Genomic DNA, 26,320 nt, shown 5'->3' on the forward strand with positions numbered 1-26,320 from the left:
AATACCTGGAATAGAATCTCAGTCCTTCTTGCCCTGGTGGAACGGGCTCGACCGCATTGGCGCTGAGAAGGGTGGAGAGTTCCTCTGCAAGAAGCTGAAGGAATGAGCTCCCGGTGGGCAATTTGGAGGTCTGGAGATCAAATTGAGAGAGTATCCTATCCGGACTATTTGAAGAACCCACCGATTGGAGGTTATGAGAGGCCACCTTTGGTGAAAAATTTTTTTTTTGATTTATATAAGTCTTTATTGAACATTGTTGACATTGCACCAAACATACTCAAAACAACTCGTTACATCTTGTTTTGAATTAATCAACCACATCGTCAAGAATTCAACAGAGTACCCCATATGGAGCCAGCAATTCCAATGGTAGCACTTTTGTACTTCCTTTTTTAATCCATTATTTACCATCCCCCCCCCCCCCCCCCCCCCAAAGACCCCCCTCCTACCCTAACAACCCCCCACCCTTCATCTATCCCCCTTCGACCGTGCAACTGCTGTCACGGACATTTAGTCAAGAATGGCAACCACACTTTTTCCCACTTATACACTGTTCTCCTTTTCACCGCCGTCAGTCTTTCCATCTCACATATATATCTCACTTTCGTGATCCAGTCTGTCAGCGAGGGAACCCTTGCTGCCTTCCAGTGCTTAGCCAGGTTAATTCGGGCTGCATGCAATGATCCCCTCACCAGCAGCCACTGGTTCATCTGCAATCCACCAGGCCTCCTTCCCAACACAAAGATCAGAGGATGCCACTGCACAGACCGTCCCACCCAATGCTGGAGCCGAGATTGAACATCCCTCCAGTACGCCTGTGCCTTCCGACAGAACCACCATATGTGTCCCATCGTTCCAATCTCCCCACACTCCCCTCCAGCACAGTCTCGACACAGATGGGAACATATGATGCAACCTGGCAGGTGTAAGATACCATCTATAAAAAACTTTTATCGCATTTTCCTGCAGTGCCACTGATCTTGCAGACTTCAATAGGCTTTTCTCAAGCTGCTGCCACCCAGCTTCTGTGAGTGTAAAATTCAGTTCTCGCTCCCATTGCGTCCTATGTACCGGAGGGGGTCTGTGACGGACAGTCAAATGAGCATACAGAAAGGATATCATACCATGCACCGTCGTAAAGTCTACACATATGTGCTCCAAGGAGTGTACGTCCCTCTTCATACATTCAACATATTCCGGACCCCTCATATAATGCAGGGTCTGCACATAAGCATAATGATCTTCCCGCCGGAGACTGTAGTCTTCCATTAGGGTCTCAAAAGGTGTCACATTTGTTCCCACATGCAACTGCCCCCACATATCCAAGCCATTTTTTGCCCATATACTAAATATAGTGTTTCCCACCCCCGGCTGGAACCCCGGGTTATCCACTATTGGTGCTAAAGCAGAGACAAGTGGCTGGCGCTCCCCAAAAATTAGGTCCCAATAATAAAGTGTGGTCTGTACAGTGGGTGGAAACTTATCTATCTGACCTCTATGACGTGCATCTACCCACATTAAATGTCCCAACCTACGGGAACCCACCATGTTTTGCTCCATATGAACCCATAGCTTATGCTCCTCTCTACGAAACCATTCCACAGCAGCCCGTGACTGTGCTGCACAATAGTACCAATAGAGATTGGGAACTCCCAGCCCTCCCTCCCGTCTACTCCTATATAAAAACGCCCTAGAGAGCCTTGGTCTCTTCTGGTTCCAGATGAACTTAATGATATTGTCCTGCAACCCCGACAAATAAGCCCGGGACATTCGCATTGGAATCACTTGAAACAGGTAAAGAAGGCATGGCAACACATTCATCTTAATAGTGGCAATCCTTCCCATCCAGGAAAGCCCCAGGGACATCCAACTATCTAAATCTCTTGTTATCTCTCTCTTAAGGCCCGGGTAATTTACATCAAACAATTCAGACAATTTTTTTGGAATCTGGACCCCCAGATATCTTATATCTCGCTCAGTCCATTTAAAAGCAAAGGATGTCTTCAGCATATCCATCAACCCCTCCGGGACACCTACCACCATGCCAACCGATTTGCTAGCATTCAACTTGTAACCAGATATCCTAGCGTATCCCTCTATCTCCCTCATCAAGTTGGGGAGGGAGACCAGTGGCTTCGTCATATACAAGAGAACATCGTCTGCAAATAATGCAATTTTGTGCTCCCTATCTCCTATATGAACTCCAGTAATGTCCACATTTTCACAAATAGCCTCGGCCAAGGGCTCCATCGCCAATGCAAATAACAATGGGGACAGTGGACACCCCTGTCTAGTTCCTCTTCCCAACATGAAGTTCCCCGAGTTCCCACCGTTAATTCTCACGCAAGCTTGGGGAGACGAGTATAAGGCTTGAATCCAAGACCTATAAAACTGGCCAATCCCGACTCGATGTAATACCTTATCAAGATAGCCCCAATGGCCTTTTCCGCGTCTAATCCTAACAACACTACAGGCTTGGCCTTCACCTTTGCACTGTACAGCAAGTTCAACGTTCTACGTATGTTAACCGCTGCTTGCCTTTTGGCTACAAATCCAACTTGATCTGGGTGAATCAGGTCTGGAAGCACCCGTCCCAGACGATTAGCAAGCACTTTCGCCAGTATCTTGATATCAGCATTGAGTATCGAGATAGGGCGATAGGATGCACAATCAACCTTGTCCTTACCCGGTTTTGGGACGACCGCCACCCAAGCCTCCATCATGGATTAGGGGAGTTTGGCCCCATCCCTCACAGCATTTATTACCATCGCCAGGTACGAAGCCAGCTCCCCCCCAAATGTCATGAAAAACTCATTTGTGTATCCATCCAGACCCGGGACTTGCCATTTGGCAGAGTTTTAATAACCTGAAGCACTTCGTCCACTCCCACCGGTGCCTCCAAATCCCTCTTCTGCTGCTCGGTGAGCACCGACAAGCCTCTGTCTTTCAGATATTTGTCTATCTCTCCAGTCTGTACAGCAGCATCCTCCCTATATAGTGATTCATAATATTGGGCAAATCGCTCCCGAATCTGCTTCGAGGCGTTCAACATGTTTCCTGTATCATCTTTTATTCTCAGGATTTGCCTATCCGCCCTCATTTTCCGCAACTTGTTAGCCAACAACCTTCCCGGCTTATTAATGCTTTCATAGTATACCTGCTTCATACGTTCATGCACAAACTTCAAGCTCTCCTCATGCATCGCAGCCATCTCCAACCGCACCTTTTGGAGCCTACGATAATCGGCCACAGTGCCAGTGGCCCTATACCTAGACTCCAGCACCCCCAGTCTCTCCAAGCAATTAGACAATCGCTCCTTTCGTACTCTGGCCCTTTGACTTGCCCACTTGATGACGTGGTCCCTTGCTATTGCCTTGAAGGCATCCCAGACTGTACCTAAAGTGGGGCCTGAATCTACATTAAGGTCAAAATATTCCTTCAAAATTGGTACAAACCTAGCGACTATGTCTGGGTCTTGTAACAAACAGTTGTTGAGGGACCATCTTCGTTCTCTCACCTCTTCCCTTAGGGATGAAATACTTGCCCAAACCGGTGCATGGTCTAATATAGTGATGTGACCTATAGAGGAGTCACTCCCCCCTCCCAACAAGGATTTATCCACAAACACATAGTCCAGCCTTGAGTAGGAAGAATGCACCTGGGAGTAATATGTATAATCCCTACCTCTCGGGTGTTTCTGTCTCCACACATCGCATAGTCCCAACCCTTCCACCAAATGTTTCAAGGCTTGGGAGACTCTTATCACTTGAAGTAGGAGGAGAGGACCTATCTCGACTGGACTGCATAGTCGCGTTGAAATCTCCTGCCACTAGCACCTTGCCTCTTGCAAATGTCTGCAATTCCCTCCGAAGATGCTGGTAAAAGCGTTCCTGCCTCTCATTAGGGGCATAGCCACATGCCAGTGTGCATTCCTCCTGTTCCAGCATTACATGTACAAAAAGATAGCGCCCCTCTGCTTCCCGCTTCTCATGTAGTACCTTAACATCTTTATGAAACGTGATTGCTACACCCCTTTTTTTAGCCCCCTTTGTGTCAGATGCACAACATACCAGCGGGTATTGCCTTGTGGTCAGGAGCCTTTCATGCCATCTACGCAAGTGGGTTTCTTGCAAAAAAACCACCTGTGGGTGCGTTAGGCTTAATTCTCGCCCCAGGGCATGTCTTTTAAAGGGCGAGTTCAATCCTTTTATGTTATAGGTTAGAAATTTAAGATCTGTCATCCTGACTATTCTTTACAGGATACCGTTTAGCTAAGCTACATGGTCGAGTCCCTAAGTCTCCCCCCTCCCCACTGCCTACCACCCCTATTAACCCCTCCCCCCTCCTGACTACCCTGTTCCTCCATATCCTCCCCCTCCCAAGACCTCCCCCGCCCCTCCCACTGTTAACCACCCACCAACCAGTGTGTTACCACACTATTTGGGAATATAGAAGAAGAAACCCCACCAGCCAAACAAGCAAATATTATGCAGTCTTATCAATATACTAACAAGTGGCGTACCCCCAACTCAACCCACCCCGCACCCAACCTCCCACCTTCTTTTACCTTCAACCCCCCAACTGCTCGCCGCAAAGTCCAACCCTTGTGATTTGTCTTTTCAGCTCTTTCCAGGCATTGGTCCCTCTTTGCTGTGTACCGCACGCTGTGAGGCCCAGCATCGACATCGCCAAAGAATGCATCTTCCCCTCAGGTCTGCGGCGCAATCTTCTTTGTTGTTTTCTCCACTCTTTTCCACCTCTGCATTCATACTCTCGTGGAGGGAGCAATCACTGTCGGAAGGGCCTCTGTCTGTGTTAACCCTGCTGCAAACAAGTGTTTCCACGCCGACTCCACCTTTCTGCAACGGACCCTCTCACCTTGAATCTCGAAACAGATAGCAAACGGGAAGGCCCATCTGTAGGGTATCTTTTCTTTGGCCAAGACCTCAATGACAGGTTTCATGTCTCTCCGCTGATTCAAGGTAAACTGAGAGAGGTCTTGGTAAATCGAGACACGTGCTCCATTGTATTCCAGCACTGGATTCTGGCTCGCTTGCTGCCATATCTGCTCCTTAATTTCGTAAGCTGCGAATCTGACCACTATATCACGCGGTCTGTTATCTCTTGGTTTCCCCAGCGCTCTATGGGCTCTGTCGATGCCCATTGCTCCAGCTTCAAAGGCGTCCCCCATGAGCTGCGCGCATATGGCACGCACCACCTCTGGGACGTCTTCCAGGCCTCTGGAACCCCCCGAAACCATAGATTCTGTCTGCGTCCTCTATTTTCAATATCGTCCAGGTGGTATTGTAGTTCCTCCGCCTTCTCCACAATTTTAGCCAGTCTCCTGTCCACTGCCTCGTTCTTTTCCGTCTGCTCATCTGCTCTCTCTTCCAAGGCCTCAACCCCACCCCCAAGCTCACGGAGATCGCCACTCAGCGCGTCTACATGCTCTAAGATCTCCTCCTTCGAGGCCAAGATCTCCGCTCGTAGCGCTTCGAAGCATTTCTGCATCTCCGACGGGGTAGCGGTTGTAGAAGCGGATTCCTCTCGCTCTTCTCTGAGGGCCGCCGAATCTGCACCTGGGGTATTCCGCGATTTGGGGGATGCAGGCTGTGAAAGGCCCTTCGTCAGCTGGCGCGTGGCTTGGCGCTCGTTGTCCCGTAGCGTTCCGCTACTTTTTTTTTACTCATTTCTGCGAGGGACTTCAAAATCTTCCCTTCAGCTGCTTTTTGCTCAAAAGGGAAAGGCTGAAGACTGCAATTTACACTGATTTAAGGTGTGGAGGTGCGGAGCTAGTAAATCAGGCGGCCATTCAGCCTCGTGACGTCACTTCCTCTGGTGAAAAAATTTTAACCTCTCCCCCGACTGGCAAGTCGTCCGGCATGGACACCTTTATAGTGGCTATGCTCAGCTGGATCCAGTCAAAAGCCCGTCCCTTGCTTTTGCTGGGGAGCCACAGGGGCCTGCCTTGGCGCACGCTGTTGACGAGAACGAGCACGCTGGGAATGAGCCTGAGAAGGCTGTCGAGAAGGAGGATTGTACCTATGCTTGTTATAAGCATAGGGAGCATTCTTCCTTCCACAGAAAAATCATCTACCTGATGAGGTAGTAGCAGAAGGCGCCCAGCAGGAGAGATTGTCCATAGTGGTTTCCAACTGCGTGATCTGATCAACCACTTGCTCGACTTTCTCACCAAATTATCCCCCCCCCCCCCGGCAAGGGACATCCGCAATCCGCTGCTGGACTCGACTGTCCAGGTCAGAGGCACACAGCCATGAGAGTTTGCGCATCACTATACCTTGTGCAGCGGTTCTGGATGCAACATCAAAAGAATCATAAACACCCCTGGACAGGAATTTACGACACGCCTTCTGCTACCTGACCACCTCCTGAAAAGGCTTCGCCTGCTCCGGAGGGAGTTTATCAACCAAGTCTGCCACTTGCTTCACCGTGTTCCTCAAGTGAATGTTCATGTAGAGCTGGTAGGATTGAATTTTGGCCACGAGCATAGAGGCCTGATACGCCTTTCTCCCAAAAGAGTCCAGGGTTCTAGATTCTCTTCCCGGGGGCGCCGAGGCAAAGTCTCTAGAACTCCTGGCTCTCGAGAGCGGAATCCACAACCATAGAGTCGTGAGGTAACTGCGACTTCATCAGCTCAGGTTCTCCTTGAATCCGATATTGGGACTCAGCTTTCAGAGCCAGCTGCTGCTTCCATCAACGGTACGGAGAATGGCTCGGATGCGCTCGTCTAGAGTCGCTGTCGAGCAAAGCTGCAGGGTTGGTGCAAGGATCGGTATCAGAAGGTCGAGGAGGCGGTACTGGACTGCCCGAAGACAGACACCTCTTGAATGGAGGGTGAGTGGTCCTCCCGGCATCGGCGCGTCATGGATGCTGAATCCTTCGACACCCCGGAGCTCCCAGTACCATGCGTGGAAGGAGATCGATGACGATGCTTCTTCGCCTTCACTCGATGCACGTCATCGATATTCCTTGGTACTGACGAGGACGACGTGGAATCCACACGCCTCCTCGGGGTCAGGTCCAAGAGTGGTCGGTCCTGGGGGCCTGCACAGCAGGAGACTTTGAGGCAGGTAGAGACCCACTCGACGGCTCACTGCTCCCAGCGTGTGGTGGTCTCCGGACAGCCATTACCAGCGCTCCTGAAGTCGATGCCATCTCCGGTGCTGATGTTGACGCCGAAGAACAGGTTGAAGTTCCGAAAAGACGGTCCTGAAGAGCTTTTCTCGATGCTTGTGTCAGCTTTTTAAGACTAAGACACAACTTACATGCGTCTGGGCAATGGGAGGGCCCAAGGCACTGAAGACACCACGCGTGGGGATCGGTACCTGAGATCGACCGGTTGCACCGAGTACACTTCTTGAAGCCGCTGGGAGTCCTCAATGACATGGACAGAAAAATAGTGGCGGCGAAATCAAAATTCGCGATTGTGCCAAATAAAAGGGCACAAAAATGAGAAAGCGCGTACACGCGGCCTAAAGAGGCTGCAGTGAAAACGAAAGGAAACTTAAAGGGCCAAACTAAGAAATAAAGGAGATATATATATAATTTTTTTTTTTTTTTTTTAGTTTTGTAGGGAAACAGAATAAAAGAAATAAAAGAGAACAAAAGAGAGAGAATAACTCTCAAAAATGAAGACTCTTTTCACTGGGCCTATACGAGAGAGACCGGCAAAGCAGCCACTCCACCGCGGAAAAAGAAAAACTGAGCGGGACTCTCGCACGACGGGCGGGAAGGCGGTGCGCGTGCCCCACATGCCAGAAGGTTCTAGCAAAGCTTTGAAGATTTTTGCTCTGAAAAATTGCCGTTCCTGGGCCGCCGTGGATGTCGACCCATCAGTGAGAACAAGCAGCCTGCTTGTCCTTGGAGAACAATTTATAGTCTATGCATAGTCTTTTGCAATTTAGGTGCGCACTTATACCAGCTCTATGACTGGTGTTTGCACCTTAAATACAGGTATGTTTTCAGCCACCTGTGTTTTCTTAAAAGAAGGCACCTATTTTTCTTTATAGAAGAAGCTTCAAAATAGGCACTTTCCTAGTGCCTAAATGTAGGTGTCTATCATATTAGTGACTGACAACATCATCAGCTGAGCCACTACTAATTTGTATAGAAGAAAAAGGTGTTAATTTTCAAGAATAGGTTCTGTGCATACTTGACCACCAATTTGAGGCTTTTTAACTGTAACAAATAATTTGGGTTAATAATTTTTCAATCTCATTCAGGTTCACCTACAAACTAGTTAAAAAAAAATCTTACAAGTCATCTAATGTAGCCCACAGAACAATTAAACTACTGAATTTGTATTTTAAAAAAAAGTAACTTACGAATCTGAATCATCTGAACCTGACTCATCATCACTGTGTCCTTCTGCCTTCCATCTCTTAAACCTATCAATCAATTCTGTCAAGTATGACGTTTTCTTGGCCTTTTTTTCAATGAATTTGTGTCTCAGGAGTTCTTTAGCTGTAGGGCGCTAAAATGAATGTACACAAAACAAATGCATTATGGGAAGTGCAGACATCCTTTATAATGCTACTTACTATTTCCATATACACTTATTAAAACATATCTTCCTTCCAAAAAGCAAAGATACTTACCTGTAGCTGGTGTTCTCAGAGGACAGCAGGCTGATTATTCTCACTTTTGGGTGATGTCATCCGATGCAGCCTGGTGCAAATGCAGATTAGCTAGTAAGGTAGAAAATTCTAGCAGCGTACCACCACACATGTGCTGGTGCCTTCTTGCCTGACGAACGTGTGCATATCCTTCAGTCAGGTGAAAAAGCAAAAAGCCTATAACTAAAGACAACTCCTAGGGGAGGTAGGAGGATATCTGAGAATAATCGGCCTGCTGTCCTCGGAGAACACCAGTCAAGTATCTTTGCTTTCTCAGAGAACAAGCAGGTCTTAGGATAACTGAGTCTCGAAATGTTAAGACTGGAAGTTCAATCAACCTTAAACTATATACATACTAGCTGGCAGCCTGGAACAGAACAGGACCTAGAAGGGTGGAGTTGGATTCTAGACACCGAACAAACTCTGAAGCCCTGCCTGTCCGAACTGAATATTGTGTCGGGTGTCCTGATCCAAATAGTAGTGGGAAAGTGAATGTGTGGACTGAAGACCACGTTGCAGCCTTGCAAATCTCCGCTATAGAGGCTGATCTCAAGTTGGCTACCGACACAGCCATGGCTCTGACATTGTGAGCTGTGACATGACCCTCAAGAGTCAGCCCAGCCTGGGCATAAGCAAAGGTGATGCAATCTGCTATCCAATTTGAAAGTGTGAAGCCCATCTATGTGAGTTCTCCAACTTAGGTTGGATGCATCCATTGTCAACCCCTTCCAAGGCGGTGGAATTTGGAAGGGAAGTCCCAGAGAAGGGTGCGTACCAGTTCAGTTGGTATGCAGATGACATTGGTTAGGTCCCCTGTCACCTGAGACCACTGGGAAGCTAAAGTCCACTGGGCCGCTCTCAAGTGGAGCCATGCCATGGGAGCGACATGCATGATGGAGGCCATGTTGCCCTTCAGTCTCAACATTTGCTGACTAAAACCTGCTGGCTGCTGCGGACCTGAGAGCAAACGCTACTAAGGTATTCACTCTTGCTTGAGAAGGAAGGTCCAAGCCTACGCTCTATCTAGCAGGGCTCCTATGTACTCCAATTGACAAACTGATTGTAGGTGGGACTTGGGGGTAATTGATGACAACCTCCAGTAGCTCCAATACCTGAATAGTCAACCTCACTGACTCCTTGGCTCCTTTCTAAGATGTGCTCTTGACCAGCCCAATTGTCCAGGTAGGGAAATACATAAATTCCCAGTCTGCGTAGATACGCTGCGACTACTGCCAGACACTCGGTGAAAATTCTGGGTGTAGAAGCCAGGCCAAAAGGCAGAACGAGATACTGGCAAGTACTGAAATGTGAGTATAGGCATTCTTTAAGGCCAGAGACAATGGCCAGTCATTTTCCTGAGTTAGAAGAAGGCGGCTTGTAATGCTGCAAAATCACTAGAGGCTGCCCAGGAAAAGCATCCTGAACTTTTGACTAGGAATTTGTTCAGGTCCCTTAGGTCTAGGATGGGCCGGTATCCCCCTGTTTTCTTGGTCACAAAGAAGTACCTTGAATAGAATCCCTTCCCTTCTTCCCCTGGTGGTTCAGGTTTGACTGCTCAGGCCTGTAGAAGGGCGGAGAGTTCCTCTGCAAATACCTACTTGTACTGAGCACTGATAAATGACACTTTCGGTGGGCAATTTGGAGGTCTCTGATGCCAATTCAGTGCGTACCTGAGACGGACTATTTTAAGAACCAACCGGTCAGAGGTTACAAGAAGCATCTGTGTTGATAAAAAATGAAACTCCCTCCAACTGGAAGTTCGTCCAAGACAGATACTTTTTGAGCGGCTATGCTCTGTTGGAGTCAGTCAAAAGCCCGTGCCCTGTTTTGACCGGGGAGCTGTATGGAACTTTTGGGGAAAGGGCTGGCAAGGCCTGAGTCGCCTGAGTAGAGAAAGTGGGAGGTGGGTACCTACATCTTTGAGTAGTAGGTACGCCGCCTAGGCCCAACTGAAAATATTCTTGCTGAAGATGTATATGCCGAGACAGAGTGTGGATAGTATCTGTATGCTTTTTAAATGAGGTCAGCAACCTCTTCCACTCTCTCTCCAAACAAATTTCCCCCTCAGCACGGCACGTCCGACAACCTCTCTTGAACCTCTGGTTCCAAGTCAGAGACATGCAGCCATGAGAGCCTGTGCATCCTCACACCCATTCCAGAGAGCCTGGACACAACATCAAAAGTATCATAGGTGACCCTGGCCAGATAATGCCTACACTCCATCTGCTTGTTGGCCAGCTACAATAGCTCTGTGGCCTGTTCTGAAGGGAGAGAGTACACCAGAGGCAGTGTACTGTTCACCAGAGACTGCAAGTAAAGGTTCATGTAGAGCTGGTAGGACTGGATGCGGGCACCGAGCCTGAAACGTTTTTCTCCCAAACTAATCCAAAGTTCTAGTCTCCCACCCAGGGGCACTGAGGCATAACACCTCTTGGTCCGTTTGAGAGCAGATTTGACCACCACGAAGTCATGGGGCAACTGTGCCTTCTCGAATCCGTGAGACTTATGGACTTGATTTTTCATTGCAGAGTTATTTCATTATGTTTTTGTCTTATTTTGTATAGTGTTGTTTTATATATTATGTATGTTTTTGTGGAAACCATATAGTTATAGGTGGTATATAAATTTTTAAAATAAATACAATACTGCATTATCCACCTTCTTATGTGTGACCTGCACTGTGAGGGGAGACTCCGAGTTCTTCAACAGTGCATTCTTAAGAATAGGGTGCAGTTGTACTGTGACCCCTTCCTTAGGAGAAGACTTATAGCCCAGAACAGATATCTCTGCTCTAGGCCATCTCTCTCACAAAACCTCTGGTAGAATCTCTCTTCAGGAGGAGAAGGATCAGATGGAATTCCACATGACTCCTCCTCTGAGAAGTAATGTGGATCCTCATCTGACTCTCATGAGTGGTCTTGATCAAATTTAAGTGAATGAGTTTGTGTCAATCTCACTCTGGTGGAACGATGCCCACGCTCTAAGGAGGTTAGAGGGGCAGCCCTACTCTCAAGACTCCTGGAAAGCTTCCTCCCCTGTCGTCGAAGGTGGAACTGCATGCCCTGACAGACGCTGACACCCTGCGAGGTATCGGTGTTGAAAATCTGGGCACTGGCACTGATGGGAGCCTTGAAGAGGGCATGGGGCTGTTCTGGCGGTGGCAAAAGCACCCTCAATGCCAAAGTGGGAGCCACCGGCAGCAACTGTGCCAGCTCCTCCTGGAGCATGCTGCGGAACCACTCATCAAAAGTGGGCATTGGCAAAGGCATGGGAGCCGGAGCAGAGGCAGTCTGAGAAGAAGTTGGTGCCAAACCGGTGACTTGCGCACCAGTACCTCTAAGGAAGAGGGGGAGGAGGAGCAGACCTCCCAGTGCCAGCGCTTCTTAGGTATTGAAGGTACCAATGCCCCAGCACCATGTGTCAAGGAATAACGATGCCTATGCTTCATGGACTTCCCCCGATGCATAGGCCCTCAATCCCCCATTGCCAATGAGGACAACCCAAATCCGTAGAGTTTCTCTCAGTGTCTGGTCTGATGCTGACTGGTCCTGGGGCCTGCTATGAGCACCCAGTGTCAAGGCAGGTGGAGACCCACTCGATGGCAGTGCAATCCCAGTAGACGCCCAAGTCGGCACAGCAGGTCGATGCCACCGGTGCCGAAGTCGATGGTCTGGCCTTTGAAGAGTTAAGAAGATGCTCCATTTGAGCCAGACATACCCACTGAGTTCTCACCTGCATTTGTAAACAGAGGTCACAGAGGAGTCATTATCTGGCCCAAGGCATTCGATGTACCAATTGTGTGGTTCCGTGGCAGAAATCACGCACCTACATTTGGAGCACCCTCTTGAAGCCACTGGGGATCTTCTGAGACATTGAAAAAAAGAATTTCAGCTACATTAAATTCCTCAATCTTGAGCTGGTTTAAAAAAAAAAAAAAAAAAAGGGGCAGTGTTCAAACTGAGGACGGGCTGCGGCCTAAATGCGCAGCCCCACGTGAAAATAAAGTAACTTAAAAATGCTGAAAAAGATTTTTAAAAAATAAACGGAATGGAAAAAAAAAACCAAAACTAGAGAAAAAAAGGATAATAAGATGAACAAATGAAAATATCCGCACCGGGATGGCACTCACAAGAATAGCACAGTGTGAGGAAGAGACCACAAAACATGTCCAGGACACACACTTGAGCATTGGGCAGGAAGGCACCAGCGCATGCACGATGAGATGCTGCTAGAACTATCTACCTTACAAGCTAATCAGTGTCTGCACCGAGCACCACTGAATGACGTCACCCAGATGTGAGAATATGAAGGCTTGCTTGTCCTCAGAGAAATAATTGTACAATATAGCAGTGTACACTGATTTTTCAACTTCAACCCACAAATTAAAGTTATTTCTAGTCCTCCAATCCAAATAACATTTTCTTAGCAGGTAACGTGGTATGGTAACTGTCTTAGTCCACTTTTAATGGTAATAAATAGAAATAAAACAAAACATAGAAAAGAAAACAAGATACCTTTTTTAAAACAACTTAATACAACTTTTTTGATTAGCTTTTGAAGATAACCCTTCTTTAGATCATTTGCTCATTTCTTATCTGAAGATTACCTTCGAAAGCTAATCAAAAAATGTATTGTAAGACCAATAAAAATATCATCTTATTTTCTTTTCTATTTATTACTTTAGCAGGTAACAAAAGCAACAGAAATCAAATGCTGGATTTACAAAACACGATGAAAGGTATGTGTTGGAATAAACAATGAGAACTTTTGTGCTCATTTAATCTAATATAGTAGACATTGAAAGAGGAAGATGAGAACAGGAGCTTGAGAGTGCCCATTCGTCGCCTGCTGGAGATAGAAAACGCTGAATTGAACTGTGCCACATATAGGATGGTATGCTCCTTGGTTAGTCAATATGTTCTCTAACTCCACCTGCTGGTAGATGGACAGAACCCACAAGTATCTGGATCCATCTGCTGCTAATGACAAGGAAGAAGCAAAATCCTATAAGCAGCTAAGTGCCTATATTTGGCAGGTGGTATACATTCATAGTAGTATAGGCAAGCATAACCAGACATACTGAAAGGCCAACTGTTTTTTTTTTTTTTTATTAGGGCTGCATTTCAATTAAAATTTTTAATTGTGTGATTAATAGTGCCATTAAAGGCAGAGCATAACCAGCAGTCCACTGGGGGGTGCACAGGCATGAACTTAGGTGGGGCACACATTTCCTCTCCCTCACCCCCCCCCCCCCAATAGATATCATATCTTGCTGGTGGGGATGCTGAAGTCTTACCAGTCGAAGAAATCCACTACCAAAGTAGACCTCTTCCTCCAGCTGCTGATGCCAGCTGTCCTTGAGCATGCTTAGTTCACGCACTAACTGAGCATGCTCAGGGAATGCTAGCATTGGCGGCTGGAGGCAACCTGCTGACTTCCTTGCTCCTAAGGAAGCACAAGTTGAAAGGAGAGGGGACCTGAGAGAGTGTGCACCACTGGCGGTCTGGGAGGGAGAAATACTGGACCTCAATGAGCGGGGACAGTGTGAGAGGGGGGCAGAAAGTGGGTAGAACGTGATTATGAAATGCAGAAATTTTTAATCACAATTAACGTGTTAAATTGTGCAGCCCAAGTTTTTATATGCTGTTCTCTACAACGAAAAGGTACTGTGTATCAATACAATGAAGAAAAAGGAACCCACAATTTCTTAACGCTTGATACATCTCCATTTTGGATCAGTTCCATGGGATATTTTAAAGCATTAATTGGTAAAGAATAGGCAATTTGCATAAGTCACATTTCAGCATAAGTGTAATGGGAAATGCTTTGAATATGAAGAACAAATATACTCACAAACGTAGGATCCTTATTTAGGCATGCATCAATAAACTCTTTGAATGGTTTGCTAAAGTCTCCAAGCAAAGTTGGTGGATTATTTTTTGGAATAAGAAAGAGAACTCTCATAGGATGCATATCAGAATTAGGAGGTTCTCCTTTGGCAAGTTCGATAGCTGTGATTCCCAATGACCAAATGTCAGCCTAACAAGAGGAGGAAAAGGAAAGATGTGTTTCAAAAATTTAAACAGAGGACAGAAATTATCATGAACTATTCCCCAACAAATATCAATACATCATATGTATTTACCAAAATATACATTTATCTAGGTTTGAAAAATAGCTACTCTTCTTGAAAGGAGGCAGCAATACAGGACACACAGAACTACAACTTCTGGACTAAACAATGTGTATTACAGCAAAATTTCTTAAATAATAAACTGCAAAAAAAAAAAAAAGCCTAAAAAAACCCCAAAATTTGAAAGCCTGAAAAATGTTGTACTAAGACCATGCAGCAGAACTTGAAGGCTCATTATATTATGCACCTCCATTAAATGCTCCTCCTCTCTCTCCCCCAAACTAAAATACTTTAAAAATCCCAGTAAGTATGCCTGTCACATTTATAAGGATGCACATTCAAGGTGGTAAACTTTTAGATTGTTTCCAAACTGCTGTTATCAACACTTTGTAGACATTTTCTTTAAAGAAATTTTCAAGTTACTTATTTCAAGAATAACTCGACAAAAAAAACAAAACAAAAAAAAAACAAACAAACCAAGGGTACAAAGAAAAAAGAACCTTGTTAGGAAATGTTTCCCAACAAAAGTCCTCAAAAAAGAGGGGGAGACCTAAAGAGAAAAAAATGTGTGTGTGTGTGTGTATACATATGCATACCCCCCCCCCCCCCTCCTTTTTTTTTTTATTTTTTTTTTAAGAGTGCTATATATTATATGGAAGCATTTATTCTTCCTGCAATGAGGACAGTAATAAAGGAGTAGAAGCACTACTAATGTATCCCTGTAATTCATTACTGAAAAAAAGATAAGATAATTAAGATTTGTACAAAACATACTTCACGTTTCATATTTCATAATGCATTTGCAAGAATACTTAAAGAAGGTCACAAAAAACTCCTCTCTTCTTGAGGGGTCCTTGCCACATATGGGGAAACAAATTCTTAATCCAAGAAAATATCCTTATCTCTAAAGAATGACATTAACATCGAGTATCATTTTCAGGAACTAGGGTGACCAACAAATTTACAGGTGTTACATGAGTTTTACTGATGTCGCAAAAATGTAATAAGGCCCGTTCCTATTTAGCCAAAAAAAAAAAAAAAACTTCTAAAGGGTCAACAGACACTTCATGCTTCCCTTTTTCCTTTCCCTTTGGCAGAAAAAATAGTAACCATGTATCAATGGTTAACACTCTTTACTGGCATCTTAAGACCCTCCATTAAATAATTTTCAAAACATTTCCACAGGGGGTATAGTGTCACCCTTGGGAAAATTAATAAAAAGGTAACTTCTTATACATGTTAACAATTTCAGGCTTTTCTCTCATAGTGCAAAGCTGAATCCACTTTTGATTCCAGCCAACCAGAAAAAGTTGGCTTTTCATTCCTCCAACTCCCGTTCGGGTTTTGAATCCCACCAACTGGTGTCTCTGGGAGGAATTCCACCCTCCTCTGCAGCTGTGACCTCACTCACTGTGCGGCCAGTTTCCCCAACATCATTACTCATTTCATAGGAGTCAACTTTCAATATGATTGGGGATGCTACACCCAAGGGACATTACCCTTCCTTGGACACAGTCAAGGAGTTTACTTAAAGATTGGAGTGTTCAAGCACCCACAGAGCTGGCTCCTATGATTATTCCTGGCAACCACGGTTCTACTCACAATTGAGTTTGGTGGGTACTGCTGCTCCTCCAGACTCAATGAATCTCAGAAGCCAAGAACAACACAGACACCTCATGCTCTGTTGACCCTCCTAGCAGCACAGCTCCAGAGGCACCAACGGTCTCAGCCACAGAAAGCAAATTACAATTCATCAAGTCTCAAAATGACACTGCCATGGGCTGAGAGATCCCAGCCCTGGTTCCTGCCTTTCCTCTTCCCCCAAGAACGTAAAAATTCCAGAAACAAACACAAATGTGCAGCAATCACACTGAATGGTCAGTCATGAGCTTCCCAGCAGTTACAGCCCTCTCCAATTGGCCTAAGGGTTACCTTTGTGAGGTGGACCAGGAGTATAGCTGGATCGGACAGCAGCCCACTTGAGACACATGGTGCAGGAGGGGAATCCATGGTGTCTTAGGCTCAATGTTACTCTTAGCCCTAATTGAAGAGCTCCTCCCCAGCAGCCGTGAAGCAGCAGCTCGCCACTGATGGCATCAGCAGCAGTACTGCCAGAAAGTGCAGCAGATGTTTTTAGAGAGGCCTTAGAGCCCCCGTTTGGCGCAACAGGGAAACCTGCATTGGCTAGAAGCCCAGAAGCTACAGAAACAGGCATCTTCATCAGCTGAGTATTTCCAGGAATGGGCTACAAGGCTATTCCCCACTACAGCAGGTAGCTGTTACATCGTTACCTGAGTTTTTTGTATCATAAATGGCTGAGGTTACCCTGGACAGTTTATGCTATTTGACTGTGGATCTGGGTAAAGCTGCATGTCCTCAAATCCAAGCACTGGAGCAAAAAGTGTTGCAAATGAAGTCAAAGTGAATAAAAGTGTTACTGATTCACAGAGTATATCTAATCAAGTTGAGAAATTAGGATATTTCATGTTTAAGAACCAAGTCTGAGTCATTTGAGAACATTGTCAGGAGGAGTAATCTTCGTTTTAAAAATTTTCCTCGGGTGTTTGTTGTTACACCTAGAGCTATGCTGAAACAATACTTCAACAAGACCTTGAGAATTGTAGAAGAAAAAAATGCCATCATTCTCTCACGTACGGTCAACAAAATTGAGATCAGAAAGTAACTGCTTTGGATGTGTCTGATATCTTGGAGTCATCGGATACGAATTCTTGCTATTTTGGTAGCTACACTGCTGTTAACACCAGATATAGGCCCTGATGCTCAAAGCAAATAGGGTTTGCAACGTTTCATTTATATCCGACATTATCCCAATAGATCAGGTTCAATGTGGCTAACAACTTATTATCATTAACAGTACAAAAAGTGATGTGATATATATTAAGTAGTAATAACACTGTAGGCATGCTAACTTTTTAGTGCATGCTAAAAATTCTCTCATGCTAATGCTAGAGAAACCCATGGGGTGTCTATCGTTAGTGTGCGCTAAAAAGTTAGCATGTCCACAGCGCAGACAGAGCCCTAAATGAGGATTGAGAATTACTATATGTAATATGGATACAAGTGCTAGATGTAAAATTTATACCATGTATAACCATTAGAATGGAACTGAGAAATTGGAATAAATTGTACGATTAGGGGTTTAAATTAATTATGATCATCTGTGAGAAACTGCTTGAACAGAGAGGCTTTAAGGTATTTCCAGAATATCAAATAATTAGATTCCCATCTGATAAATTTTGGCAGGGAATTCTGCCATTTGGGACAGAGGTAAGGGAATCCTGACATGTACATCACATTTTTGCAACTGGGATAGTGGAGGGTTAGATAATCTCTTGAACCAGGGAGATCGTGGCAAAGGGGGCGATCAATTAATGGCGGCATATAATCAAGGGTTAACCACACAGAGTTTTGAAAACAAATATACATTGCTTGAATGTTATTCTGGCTTTACTGGGAGCCAGTGAACTTTATAAGCAAAGGGGTTGCACTTTCAAATCTCATAGCCTTGTAGGCTAATCTGGCTGCTGTATTTTGAGCCGTCTGCAGTTTTAGACTGTTTTTAGCCAGTTTAGCATGCATGTTATTATGTGACTAATGCACAAAGGGTCTTGGCACTACTTTCACCTGATCGCAGAAGCAGCAATCAAATGATTTGTAATAAAATGAGAATTCCGTGTGACTTACAGAAAGAAGCTCCTATCTGTACTGTTCAAAATTTTCTGGCAGGTCTGAAGGAGTCGTTGCATGAAGGCATTTTTTATCTGCACACGTGTGGGGAAATGTGCCATGTGTGGCATTTTTTAATACTATCTGCGTGTGTGTAGGAAATGTGCCATGTCCGTGTACTAAGTGTAGGGAAATGTGCCATGAGTGTTCCAGTCAAGGGAAGGCTTGCCTCATCAATCTGCATAAATTTTTCTTTTGGAACATGTGGATAAAGGTGAGCTGGTTGATGTAATGTGTCTGGATTTTCAGAAAGCTTTTGACAAAGTTCATCATGAGAGACTCCTGAGAAAATTAAAAAGTTATGGGATAGGAGGTAATGTCCTTCTGTGGATTAGGAATTGGTTACTGGACAGAAAACAGAGGGTAGGGTTAAATGGCTATTTTTCTCTATGAAGGAAGGTGAAGAGTGGAGTGCTGCAGGGATCTGTACTGGGACTGGTGCTATTTAACATATTTATAAATCATCTACAAAATGGTACAAGTGAAGTGATTAAATTTGCAGATGACACAAATGTATATTCGGTGACCAACTGGGATCCCCTTGATTGATAGCTCTTCTTTGAACATCAGTCCGTACTGCGAGACCATTCTGTGCATGTGCTAGGCACTTTCTCTACTGAGCTGTATGCAGACTTCCCACATATCATTTGCATGTGACTTCCTTTGAGCATCAATCGATATTTCATGTTCGTGAAGTTCATAGGTGGCTATACATGTAGGTTTTAATGGCAACTTTTGAGGATCAGCCCCAAAGACTGGTTACTGAGAATGTTCTTTAAAAATAGGGATAAGACATTCTTGGAACTCGGTGAAAGGTGACAGACAGTTCCTATTGATGAAACCTGAAGTACTTCAAATTGGTGCAACTTTTACCCTTGCAAGCATGTTATCAAATACCAATCAATTAAATATGTCTTTTTTGAACCTTCACATCTTTCGGCATCCCTGGCAACCAAATGTATATTCGGTGACCAACTGAGATCCCCTTGATTGATAGCTCTTCTTTGAACATTAGTCCGCACTCTTTAGTTATGTAACAGGTATTATTGCCTTAATTTTTATGTTGATAAAGTATCCCCTTATCAAGGTCTTAGATCCATTAATTGTAAACTTGAGTAAAGTTTTCCTAGTTTAATTAATGGATACTTATATTTTTGTTTTCCTTTTTTTTTCACTTTTCTGTACAAGTGTTATTGCTTGGTTGAAATCTAAAATGTAATAAAGAAGAATTGTCCGTCATCTTGCTCCTCCCATACATTTCAAAAATCAACATCTCAAGCACAAAGTACTTTCTTCAATTATAAACTTAAAAAACATTCAGAATTTTCAATTTAGAATCTTTACTGCAGTGTTTCTCAAGCAAGCCCTAGAGTACCTCCCCCTCACCACTTTTTTCAAAAACTCCACAGTGAATATACATTAACTAGAAGTGCATGAACTGTTTCTGCTGTCTAAAAATTTCTCATATTCAGATTCATTGTTAATATTGTCAAAACAAGATTGGCCAAGAAGTACTCTAAGACTGACTTGACAAATATGTTATTACATTACCCAGACTGGGGAACTGTCAACTCAAAGAGTACAAGCTGTGTCTGATGATACATTTAAGGACAATGGGAACAGATGCTCTACTGTGTTTGAATCCAGTGAATACACATTAATTAGCCTTACAGATACTCCAGTCACTTCTACCAAAATATAACATTCAGTATTCCAGCAAGAGGCCAAATTACTTCTCCTACATGTGTAATGCTGAGCAAAGGCATTTAATCTCACCTTGGAGTCATACGCTGACTGCTGTATAACTTCAGGAGCCATCCAAAATGGAGTGCCTACAAATGTGTTTCTCTTAATCTGGGTGTCTGTTAACTGCCCAGCAACACCAAAATCTGCAAGTTTAACGTCACCTTGTTCCGATAACAAGACATTGGCCGCTAGAAAAAATAAAATAAAATGAACTACAACACATAACCCAAGTCGCATTGTTTTTTTGTGATTTTGGCAGATCCCATTCCCCTTATTTACAATGTGTATTTGAGCTTTCCAAACCTTTTATATCCCTGTGAATTTTCTTCTCCGAGTGCAGATAATCAAGACCTTTTAAAATTTCTTTCAGCATTGTTGCAATCTGGAATTCATCAAATGGACCAGCTCGCAGCTGTCAGGAGACATATATAAATTTTGCTTTCAGATCTCCTTCACCTTGTATGAAACATCAGAACATTTATAAACGTATCAAAGAAAAATGCTTTCTATCTCTTGACTGACTGAAGTAAGTTGCTAGAATTTAATTTTTGGAGATTTATTTGGATATCACAGTTGACTAGCACTTCATTAACACTATATATATATATATATATATATATATATATATATATATATATATATATATATATATATATATATATATAAATAAAATAAAAAGTGGACTGCCCCTAAATTGTTCTCTTTAGGTGGTAAAAGTACCAGGCTCTTCAATGACAGGAAACAAATTCCAAAATTTAATGTATTGAAGACTCAACAAGGCACCCTATTTTGGCACTACTTACATTGCATAAGCAGCGTCTAGTCCTACACTCATTACCTTTTCAAAGGTCTTTTTCAAGAGCAGAACATTTACTATCAAGCGACTCTATCCAGCATGCTTTGTCAAGTAGCTCTCTGAGACAAAGTAGTAAGACTCCTGAGGAAGGTGCTTGTAGTGCCAAAATAGGGTACCTTGTTTCTTTGCCCACTTCGGTGGTCTTGTTTTCTCTTTATGCAGTGACATGAGATGTGCATAACCAAATATTTATGTATACCATTTAAAATAATAAACCTTGACTCACAAATGGCTATAAGGAAAAAGAATGCCCAAAGCTTAACATGTTTTATTGTGTGTGTGTGATTGTGTGTATGTATATATATATATATATATATATATATATATATATATATGTATATATATATAAAATGAAGATACTTACCTGTAGCAGGTATTCTCTGAGGACAGCAGGTTGGACATCATCACGCATGGGTCGTCGTCCGCGACGGCCCAGGAGCTCCGGAATTTTAAAGAAAAATTTTTTAAAGCTTCTAGAAGCAGCGCGACGGGCGCGGGTCAATGCACTGCGCATGCGCGAGTGACTTCCCGCCCGCGCGCTTCCCTCAGTTATATAACAAGCAAGAAGAAGAGAACAACTCCAAAGGGGAGGAGGGAGGATTGTGATGATGTCCAGCCTGCTGTCCTCGGAGAATACCTGCTACAGGTAAGAATCTTCATTTTCTCCGAGGACAAGCAGGCTGGACATCATCACACATGGGGTATCCCTAGCACCCAGGCTCACTCAAAACAATGAACAATGGTCAATTGGGCCTCGCAATGGCGAGGACATAACTGAAATTGACCTAAAAACAAACACAACTAAGTGAGAGTGCAGCCTGGAACAGAACAGAAATGGACCTAGGAGGGTGGAATTGGATTCTAAACCCCAAACAGATTCTGTAACACCAACTGCCCAAACCGACAGCCTCCATGGGAAAAGGAATGTCCCTAGACATTTCCCGCACAAAAGATGAAAAGGAGAGACACTCAGGTGGAGATTGTCTAACCTCAGTAGGTGGCGTGGGATCAGATGGAAGCCCCTGAGAATCTTCCTCCGAAAAATATCTGGGGTCTTCTTCCTCACTCCATGAGTGCTCCTGTTCGGTGTCGGACAATAGCTCTCGAAGAGCAGCCTTAACCCGATCCTGCCTCGACCTCGAGGATCGATGTCCTCTTGAAGGGCGTCAAGAAGTGGACCCTTGCCTGGACTCCGGCGAAGCTTCCTCCACCGATGTCAGAGTCCACCCGGGTGGCAACCGGCTCAGGCACTTCAAGTGGTACCGAGGGTGGGGACCTCCGCGCAGGAGATGGGGCAGACACCGTCTCAGCAGCAGGTACCGGAGGTGCAAGCACCTGCGGTACTGAGGCAGAAGGACGCATCATCCCCTCCGGAGACAAAGAGGGCTGCCATTGGAACAAGCTGTGGGATCGGTACGGGAGTCGGTGGTAGAATCAATTGAGATTCGAGAGCTGGTACCTGGCTGCCAGACGACCGACGTGTCGGCACCTCCTGAATGGAGTGCGAGCGATCCTCCCGGCGCCAACTCCATCGGCTCCCCGGAGCTGTCGGTACCGTGACGGGAAGGAGATAGATGGCGATGCTTCTTAGCCTTCGCCCGACGCCCGTCAATGACACTCCTCGGTACCGATGAGGACGTGGAATCCTCACGCCTCCTCGGGGCCGGGTCCGACTCAGGGTGGTCCCGGGAGGCCTGCATAGCAGTAGGCCTGGAGACGGGTGGAGACCCACTCGATGCCTTGCTGCTCCCAGCTGTAACAGGTCTTTCGGCAGCCGTTACCTGGACTCTCGATGCTGCTTCCCTCGATGTCGATGCTGTCGACCTCAGTACCGATGTCGAAGGACCGGACTGATCTGGAAAAAGCTTCTCACGCTGAGCCTCTCGAGCTACCTGGGTCCTCTTTTTCATTAATTTGCAAAGCTTACACGAAGCTGGCAAATGGTCGGGCCCGAGGCACTGGAGACACCAGGCATGAGGTTTGGTCGACGAGATGGTCCGGTTGCAGCGGGAACAGCGTTTGAAGCCGCTGGGAGTCCTAGATGACTTAGGAGGAAAAATAGCAGCCGAAAAATCAAACGACTCGATGGTGCCAACAAAAAGGCACGAAAAAAGGAAAAAGCCACGCGACTGGGCGGCCTAAAGACGGCCGCGACCGGAGGAGAAAGGAAACTTTAAAACGGGGGGGGGGGGGGGGGGGGGGGGGGGGGGGGAACTAAGAAAAATAAGGTTTTCTCTCTCTGTTTTTGAGTTTGAATGAGGAGAAAAAAGGTAGCAAAAAGCCACAACCGGAGCGCGTAAACGCAACGAAAAAACATTCCTGGGCCACAAAAACGAGAGGAGCGGCAGAAAAACAACCCCTCTTCGCGAAGCGGAAAAAAGGAAACTGAGGGAAGTGCGCAGGCGTCAAGTCACTCGTGCATGCGCGGTGCGTTGTCCCCGCGCCCGTCGCGCTTCTTCTAGAAGCTTTAAAATTTTTTCTTTAAAATTCCGGAGCTCCTGGGCCGTCGTGGACGACGACCTATGTGTGATGATGTCCAGCCTGCTTATCCTCGGAGAAATATATATACATACTCATGTTATAAATTCCTCTATACACACTTTGTATATACACTACCTACAACCGAGGTTCCACAGCTAAAATAGGAGATGCAATATTCAATCCTCGCTTTGGAATTGGCCAAAGCTTCCGTGATGAAAGCAATGTATCTTCGCCTTTCACTGCAATCCTCCTCACTCTTCTTTCTATACCACCTTGAGGTTTGGAAGAAGGAAGCAGCTGTGAAGCCCAATGGACCATGCCTTCCTCTGCTGCCCAGGGTGTTAGTACCACACTTTGGGCCACGTGAGATACAAAGTACAACATCAGAGCCTGGGCAGCCTTGGAGGATGTGCCTGATGCACTGAACTGCTAGCTGTTGTTCAAGTATCAAATTATAGAATGGAACAAGGATAGGAAAATTGAGGTGATCAGATATAGCAACAATGATGACAGTGGCATGGGAAGGAGCAAAAATGGAGAAAAAGTGAATATAGGAATGTACAGGGTAGAAATAGCTCTGTAAGAATTACCAAGTGACAATGAAGATTGGAGGGCTGTTAACAGGCAAAGAGTAAAGCAAATGTAGGCCAAGGGGAATTGGAGGGAGAAAGTGGCTAAGGGATAATAAGGGAACAGATGGTGCAAAGAGTGAAGAGTCTGGTGGGGCTTTGGCAAGGTGAGGCGAGAAGAAAGAAGGATCAGCATCAGGTGATAGTATGTAATAGCAGATCCTCCTTCTTTCCCTCTTCTGATACTGGGACCTCACCCTTTCTGGTCAAGCAGACCCCTCTCCCTCCCCTCTTATCCATGTTTGATGAACCAGCCCTTTTTTGAAATCTTTTTGGCGAAGGGTCTTCTATGAGATTTCTAGTGTAGAGAGAAGACAGATCACACTATCACTTGTGTTTTGGTGCTATAGGATAGGGCACATTATGATTCTAAACATATCATTAATGCTCTTATTAGCTTTATTTATCTCAAGCATGAAAATCTTCCATGAATATTACTTATACACCTCCTCAGAGAGGCACATATCACCATACTCACTACCATGCCCAGTTATGTTGTAGCAAGCCTCTACTTGTTTAATCAGTGTATACCTTTTTATTAAAACTAGTTTGGTTTACTTGTAGCCTTTCCGCAATACTGTGTCATTAGTCACACATCAACATTTCATAATTTCTGAATGTTAAGGTTTTTCATTTTATTGGGTCTCTTACTGTATATCCAACAAAAACATTAGGGAGAAAACATACTTTGTGCTACTTTGTTTCACAGCCAGTAGGGCCAGAACTCTGTACTTAAGTGTTATCAGACTTCAGCCACCAAATCACAAGTCTTGTAGGAGCGTCTGACTGTTGATTCTGCAAGATACACAGTTCTGATAACAGCCAAATTCATTAGCCCACCAAAAGCAAGAAGAAATATAGAATTGTAGTTCTGTAAATGAACCTCCAGTGGCTTAAATGCTGAGTGTTACACACTAACACGCAGAAGAACTGCCACATTTGCTTTTGTGTGGCTGTTGCAAATTCAGTGTTCACAGCCTAGAGTAAAATAGTCACTGTATAGGAGAGATGCCTAAATAGTGGTTGTACAGCTCCAAAGGCAGCCAGGTTACAAGTCCCCTGGCCCAAACCTGGTCACCGCTGTGACCCAATTGAGTATGTTTGGAGGATGGCAGTGGAAAGAGATTGGAAAAATTCCCTGGTACTAGAATTCTGCTTGGTTCTATCAAATCACTATCCTATAATAATAGTTTTAAAAAGTGTTGTTGGCCTCCACTGAGACTTGGTAAAGACTAAGGAAATGCATGGGAAAATGGCAGCGAAATACTCAGTGGTGAGATGCCTCAACTGCTACTCTAAATCAGAACGACTCTCTCTCCCCTATATCAGCTCTATAACCCAGTTTGTTTGTTAAATTAATATTTAGCAAAGAAATGTCAAAGAATCTAAAGCCTGCAGATTGAGGTTTTATGTTGACAGGGTAGACACTGGTGAAAGATTATTGGAATACAGTTAATTGCTAATACAAGTCAAATGTAAAACTATAAAATGGTAAATGGCTGCCATGGCTCGATGAAAATGTTAACAGGGTGCCAAGTCTGAATCACAATCATAATTCAGAGATGTTAATTGTCATCTTACACTCTCTGTGCTGCTGCTATGGACTGACATTTCATCCTGACAAACACACCTCCTATAATTAACAGAATTAACGGTTTACACGCCTCAAGAAATGTCTGCAAACACTGTAAAGAATCCCATCTTCAGAAGCAAAAAGGTCACCACTTAAAAATCCCTGAGCCTTAATAGAGAACAAACAGTGAATTGTGTAAATTTACAGGAAAGGGTGGTGCTCACAAGGTTGGCTGAGGTGGAGCTGCAGTGGAGAAAAACAAATATACACCAAGTTCACCCACAGAGCTGGCTTTCCGTATCCTCAAATTCATCACCTTTCATGACTGCTGCTTTGAATTTAAATAAAAAGCACTTTCATGCCTAATGTGACTGCTGCCAAGTGCAAACACCTTGAATTGCTGTAGTAGCATAAACAGGTCTATAAAGGAGTTTGTTTTGTTCATTAAGCATTTATATAACTGAAAACAGAAAACCTCTTAGACCTCCTATTTTGACTAAATAAGCTGAGAAGTGTTAA

At 44.7% G+C, this 26,320-nt stretch overlaps 1 protein-coding gene across 4 annotated transcripts in view; it reads right to left on the reverse strand.

The window, feature by feature from the left end:
* Window positions 1–26,320, reverse strand: part of STK26 (serine/threonine kinase 26) — a 138,958-nt gene that overhangs the window by 10,261 nt on the left and 102,377 nt on the right. For all 4 annotated transcript variants that reach the window (XM_030208983.1, XM_030208981.1, XM_030208980.1 and 1 more), the window contains 4 exons: window positions 20,566–20,674; window positions 20,293–20,450; window positions 14,490–14,675; window positions 8,346–8,494 (listed from right to left, as the gene is read on the reverse strand). In XM_030208983.1, the coding sequence (XP_030064843.1) occupies window positions 8,346–8,494; window positions 14,490–14,675; window positions 20,293–20,450; window positions 20,566–20,674 (602 nt within the window). The remainder of the gene's footprint in view (window positions 1–8,345; window positions 8,495–14,489; window positions 14,676–20,292; window positions 20,451–20,565; window positions 20,675–26,320) is intronic.

The sequence above is a fragment of the Microcaecilia unicolor genome, chromosome 7 (genome assembly GCF_901765095.1).
Source record: "Microcaecilia unicolor chromosome 7, aMicUni1.1, whole genome shotgun sequence".
NCBI classification, from domain to species: domain Eukaryota; kingdom Metazoa; phylum Chordata; class Amphibia; order Gymnophiona; family Siphonopidae; genus Microcaecilia; species Microcaecilia unicolor.